Source organism: Nematolebias whitei, chromosome 11 (genome assembly GCF_014905685.2).
Source record: "Nematolebias whitei isolate Nwh7 chromosome 11, NemWhi1, whole genome shotgun sequence".
NCBI lineage: Eukaryota > Metazoa > Chordata > Actinopteri > Cyprinodontiformes > Rivulidae > Nematolebias > Nematolebias whitei.
In genome coordinates, this window is record NC_056508.1 from 16,295,419 (window position 1) to 16,302,106 (window position 6,688).

Consider the following 6,688-nt stretch of genomic DNA (forward strand, 5'->3'; position numbering starts at 1 on the left):
CCAGCAGAGGACACCTGGACAGGTCCCCAGCAGAGGACACCTGGACAAGTCTCCAGCAGAGGACACCTGGACAGGTCTCCAGCAGAGGACACCTGGACAAGTCTCCAGCAGAGGACACCTGGACAGGTCTCTTGTCTATCACAGGGACAAATGAGACAACTATTCACACCTAGGGACAGTTCAGAGTTCCAAACATTGAATTTAATTAAGTGAATTAGATATATTCTGGGTTCAGGGATGCCGCAGCTTCTCACTTTTATATTTGTGCAGAAACAAACTCGTAGTTTTTCAAAGTAAAATTTTCCTCAAATGATAAAAACAATTAAAATGATTGTGTCCTAATGATATAAAGACAGAGCAGACGTTTGTCAGAAAAGTGTGCACTCGTTAAGATTAACCGTTACTTCACACAAACCACAACGTGAACACCAGCAGCTTGTTGTCCCAAACACACGTGCACAAACACACGTGCACGTCCTTCCACGGAGCTGAGTTTCTCAACTCCAGGGCAGCAGTAGAGATTTAAAAAAGACTGAAAACTACAATGTTATTGAAACGGTTGAACTACCGGTAGTTTCATCCCTGCACGCGTTACAAAGTAACCAGAGAAAGTTTCGTACGGGCCAAAGTGGTGAAAATTAAATTAAAAAAAGTATTTTTATTTCATTATGTCCTTAATGTCATCATTTCAACCCAAACACACGCGTCGATCTCAGACACTTCACTTCTGACGATCCTGAAAGAGATGGAAAATTAAAAAAAAGATGAAATAATCTTTACTCATAAACTGACACAGCAGGACCGGAGTCCAGAACAAACGGCTTCATCCCAATCCAAGCTGACAAAGTAACACAAAATGTACCTCTTGTACAGTTTTAATGATAAATGTTCTAAATGCGTTTTATTTTAAGTGAAAATATGGAACTTTACCTGATCGGTTCTGGATCGACTTTGTATTGAAACAGGCTCATAACTCTGTGAGAAACAACAAAAAACAAGTAATTATACACAGAAAGCTTTAATTTAACACCCCCAGAGAAAACCGAAGATTTGATACATTTGTAAAATTATCGAACTACATAACCAGAAACTAAATTAAACATATGGTACTTCAATTCTGCTTTAATGCTTAATGGATTTAATGAACACCCAAAAGACAAAATGAGTTTATTTTTTAGTTAAAATATCTCTCAACAGGGTTTTTTCTTCTTTGTGTTCTTTTTGTTTGCATGTTCAAAAATAAATAAAATCAATAAAGACTGGAAAAAATCTCAACTAAAAACCGTCGGGCTTTCTTCAACATTAGGCGCTGCTCAGTGCGATGTTCACTCCTAGTCGGCCCGATCACACCTGTGACCAAGCTCTTCTCTCACTGGAAGCTGAGAAGACATTTGACCGGGTGGTCATCTCCTCAAGACTTTAAATTTATTTAAATTCGGTCCCAAATTCATATCATGGGTGAAGTTGAGATATATACCTGCCCAATGGCAGCAGTACGCACTAAATGTAACATATCCAGTTACTTCGAACTGCATGAGGTACCAGACAGGAGTGTCCGCTCTCACCGCTTCTATTTGTGTTAGCGATAGAACCGCTAGCTGTAGCTCCACGGCAAAACTCCATCATTAAGGTCTGCTGCTTCCTTAGATACAGAACTTTACTAATTGGTTTTTCTATGTATGTGAATGTTCCTGTAAAGTGCCCTGAGACAACTTTGTTGTGATTTGGCGCTATATAAATAAACTGAATTGAATTGAATAAATCGATAAGGTACTTTATTTGCTGATGACATGCTTTTGTATACATCAGATCCTCTCACCAGCATTCTTGAGTTATTTGCTTTGCTTCAAAAAAATTCGGGAGAACATCTGGCTATAAGGTTAATCTTCAAAAGATGCCCGTGACTTCAATAGAAAATAAAATTTTAGACACTTTACCTTTTAAAAATAGTTTAAAAAAATGTAAATACCTTGGCGTTTGGGTCCCACGAGACTATATGAACCTCTAAAACTAATTATTGATCTCTCTTAACGAACCTTAAGCAGGACATTGTTAGATGGCAATTTCTACCTCACACCCTGGGGAGGCAGAAATGTCAAAATTAATGTTCTGCCTAAATATCTGTATCTGTTTCAGAGCCTGACAATCTTCCTCACTAAATCATTCTTCTCATCTGAACAGACAGCCATCAGTGTTGATTTGGAATAAAAAGCATCCACAGTTTTCCAGGAAGATCTTACATTTGCCCCGCAGGCTTGGAGGCATGTCACTCCCTAACTTCATGCACCATTATGGGCAGCTAATGTCAGAGCTCTAGGATTCTACCCCCTCTCCCAGTTGGGTGGCTTTGGAAAGGGTCTCAATTAGATCCAGCTCCCCTTCTGCATTACTCTGTTGTCGTCTGCCTTTTAAACAACCACTATCAACATACACTTTTAACCCAGTTGTGATCTGGACAGTAAAGATCTGGAATCAGTTCAGGAGGACATTTACTTCTACAGAGTTACTGTTTGTGGCATCTGTGTCAAATGTTTACTCCTTCATTAACTGATACAGCTTTTGACACTTGGGTCTTGAGAGGAGTATGTTCACGTTATCTCCATGTTGATGATAAATTTGCCTCATTTGAGCAGCTGGTACAGAAGTTTAACATCTACAAGTCACATTTTTTTTTAGATATTTACAGCTGAGACATTTTTTGAGGTCTAACTCTGATTGTTTTCCTTTGAACAGTTTGTGGTTAAGGTTTTTGTAGTGCAGGTCTGACACTAAAGTGACCCTGAGCAACATCTACACACTGCTCAGTTCATACCATGAGACCAGCTTGGACTGAAATGGGAAACAGACTTGGAGGAATTCATATCAGACTCAGTCTGGTGAAAGATCATGCAGAACATTTACTCATCCTCAATCTGTCTGAGACACGCTGTGATTCAATTCAAGGTGGTGCACCTTCTGCATTGGTCCAAAGACAAACTGTCCATTAATAAAACTGACCTGGATCCTGCATGTAACCACTGTAAACAAACTCCAGCTACGCTCTTACACACATTCTGGACTTGTCCACAGCTTCGGGGTTATTGGCAGTCTATTTTCTGGGATATGTGGAAAAACTGTGCACCCGTCACTATTCATCTCACTGTTTGGGGCGGCCCCTGTGGATACGTCCTTCAGCAAGTATGAGATGGATGTGATTGCTTTAGGCTCTCTTTTAGCCTGAAGACTTATTCTATGCAGATTGAAGGATCTTCATCCCCCGGCTTATGAACACTGGATAAGAGACTTTATGTCATGCTTGGTAAAGATCAGATATACAGTACTGTGAGGGGATCTGTTGGGACACTTGGCAGCCATTTATGTCTTATGTTGAAAGTATGTCAATGCCTTTCTGACCTGGGGTGGGAGGGGATTTTGTTGTGTGTTTTTTTCTTCTCTTTTTAGTGTTTGTTCTAAAAAGAAAAAAAATCCAATACAAAGACTGATTAAAAATATCTCGACTCACGGGACGGATTTGAATGAAAAATCAGAAAATAATAATTTGATGTACGTCCCCAATTCAAAACAGCTGCCGCAGCCGTCCGTCCTTAGCAAACACAGAAATGGCTCCAAATTGATCAGTTATTGAGTTTAAATGGATCAAACATTCACAAAACAAACTGAGCCATAAAACACGCATGAGCTCAAATAACTTCAAGAACTCTCATTTCTCATCGTCAGATCAACTGAAAGTAATAATTATTGCAAACATTTAAAGATCAAAGACGGATAAACTGTTAAAAAATGATCCTAAATGACACACAGGTGATTTCAGAGACATTTCATTTTAGTGTCGAATTATTCAGTATTTCTGTAAAATTCACCTCGTCCACGTGCCTGAATATAAAAATCTGAATCCGATCAGTTATTGATTAAATGAACTGCAACAAAAGGCAGATCCATCGTTTAAACTTAATTCTGGCACGTTTGCATGCTTTGATTAAAACTGGACTTTAAATGTATCTGACATGATCTTTAATAATAAAAATATTGTACTAAAAGAAGATATAAACTTGATTTTATTAAGTTTTACAGTGATTATCGGTAGTTACCTTCTTGACCACCTCGTCCTCCTCCTGCTTCTTCTCGTAGTGAGAGAAGTCATCAAATATGGACGTGCTGTGTTTGTACTGGGCAATAATCTTCAGCACCTGCTTGGCTTTTTCCAAAGGAACCTCCTGCGTGTCGCGCGAGTTGGTGACCGGCTTGTTGTCGTTGTTTTCCAGACGGATGTGGCGCAGCTGGCTGTTCGGGACATCTTTAACAAACAACCAGTTCACGTCAAACTTGCCCTTCCACTTGTCCTGGGCCCAGACTCCGGCGCTGGTGCCGTAGTCCACAGGAGAGCACATCTCGGCCACGCCGCAGAAATGACCGCTGCCGTTCACGCTGAACAACAGGTAGACAGGACCTTTAGAGTTCATGGCCCGGTAGGCCGAGTCCAAGCGCTTGTTGCCGTGCTCCGTGCTGCACCAGATGGAGTACTTGATGGAGCGGTGGATGTCGTCCTCCGAGTAGCTCTTGATGATGAACACACGGCCATTTTTCAGGCTCCACTCAAAGTCCTTGGGGTTGTAGCTGTGTGACGCTCGCAGCTTGTCCAGCACAGGATGGGATTCTGGTCCCAGTTCTGAAGGTACGCCCATACCCACACCGCCGCTGTTGGAGGAGCTGGTGCTGTCCAGGCTGCCGCCGCTGTAGCACAAGTTGCGGTTGCGTGGAGCTACCCACCGGGCCTGAGGTGCAGGAGCAGAGTTGTGGTTCTGGTAAGAATGTGGCGGTGCCGGACCCTGCATGGTCATCTGCTGCACGAGGGACTGGGCAGACTGCAGGGACTGCTGGAGGGGGGGAATGAGGCTCTGAACGTGGGAGTGAATCTGTTGGTGAGGTAATGGAGTGGCCATCTTGGCGGCGATGCCTTTATGATCCCAGGTATCCATGTCCATGTTGTGTTTAAGTGGAGGAGGCAGAACTCCTCCTGCTGAAGGAGCAAATGGCTTGTTCTTCGTCTTCTGTTGCTGCAGCTTAGCAGGTTTACTAGCAATGGCCGCCCACGATGTAGATTTCTGAGGGGGCATTCCGACTGGAACGCCACTGTTGCCTGTGGCAGCAGCTACAGCGACACCGCCACCGATCACCGAGCCTGCACTCTTCACACCCGAGCCACTTCCCGTCACATCCCCACCCATCTTTAGGCCCAGCATGCCCTGCTCCAGGCTGTTCATGCCTGGCGCCTTGCTCAGGGTGTCGCTGTGGAAACCGGTCTGACCATCAGGGACCAACGTGCCTCCCAGAGAGCTGGGTGGGTAGCTGTAGCTGCCCCCGTAGGCTGAACTCTGAGTCTGCTGGCCCTGAGAACCGCTGGTGCCCCATGCCGAGAACGCCGGATTCTCTGGGAAAAAGTTGAATCTGTGTGGATAAATGCTGCTGCTCAGCCCCCCAGGCTGCCCAAACACCGTGTCAGGCATGAAATGATGGTCTCCGTTATTGAGGGGGGCATATGGTGCCAGGTAGGGGATCGGTGGGTCACCTCCTGTAGACCACGGGGCCTCATTGAGGGGGTACGGGAATCCGATAGAGGGGGCGTAGTAGCTGGACAGGTAAGGATCTGTCATGGACTGATAGCTGTTATTCTGCAACAAATGAGAAATTAAAGGTAAATTCTGAGGGAAAGAATCGATTTAGTGTTAAAATATCCTGAAGCTCCTACCTGACTGGACTGACTACTGAGGTACGGCTCGAAGTCGTTCTCATGCACAGAGTCCTTCTGATGCAGGGAGCCGTTCTGCACCGGGACTGGAAACACTGCAAGGACGTCAAAACAACACAAACACGTTCAGTGCTTTTGCGTTGTTTTGAATCATTCACAACAACAAACAACACAAACACATCTCTTTTATATTACACATCTGTAATTTTACATTGATGTACAACACTTGATTTATGACATCATCACTGTGGTTCACTCAGCACCAGGAAGTGTTAAAATATAGAAATAGTTAAATCTAATAAAACAGATGGATCACTGAAAACAGACCCAAGGAGTGTAGCAGCTCACTGGTCCCAGACATGAATCCCAGAAACAGACAAAACCACAACTAACAAACATTATTGTCAACAATGGAATTAAGAATAAATCAAAATGGAAAATGATCCAATATGAAGAACAAAGAAAAGAGACTAAATACAGACACTAAATACACAGACTAAAAACAGAGACTAAATACAGAGACTAAATACAGAGACTAAAAACAGAGACTAAATGAAAAGATTAAAAAAAGAGTAAATACAGAGACTAGATAAAGAGACTAAATACAGAGACTGAATGCAGAGACTAAAAACAGACACTAAATAAAAAGATTAAAAAAACAGAATAAATATAGAGACTAAATGCAGAGACTAAATAAAGAGACTAAATACAGAAACTAAATAAAGAGCCTAAATGAAGAGACTACATAGAGACTTAATAAAGAGACTAAATAAAAAAACTAAATACATACACAAAATAGAGACTAAATAGAGACTAAATAGAGACTACATAAATAGACTATATACAGAGACTAAATAAAGAGACTTAATAAAGAGACTAAATACAGACTAAATAAAAATACTAAATACAGACACAAAATAGAGACTAAATAGAGACTAAATA

General features: G+C 42.2%; 1 protein-coding gene across 1 annotated transcript in view; it reads right to left on the reverse strand.

Annotated features, from left to right (window-relative positions):
• Positions 1 to 148: 148 nt before the first annotated feature.
• LOC119416747 (YTH domain-containing family protein 1) overlaps positions 149 to 6,688 on the reverse strand; it is a 15,862-nt gene continuing 9,322 nt past the window's right edge. The window contains exons 3-6 of the mRNA XM_037683929.1: positions 5,747 to 5,841; positions 4,089 to 5,669; positions 931 to 975; positions 149 to 736 (exon numbers count right to left, since the gene is read on the reverse strand). Of these exons, the coding sequence (XP_037539857.1) occupies positions 722 to 736; positions 931 to 975; positions 4,089 to 5,669; positions 5,747 to 5,841 (1,736 nt within the window). The 3' untranslated portion in view covers positions 149 to 721. The remainder of the gene's footprint in view (positions 737 to 930; positions 976 to 4,088; positions 5,670 to 5,746; positions 5,842 to 6,688) is intronic.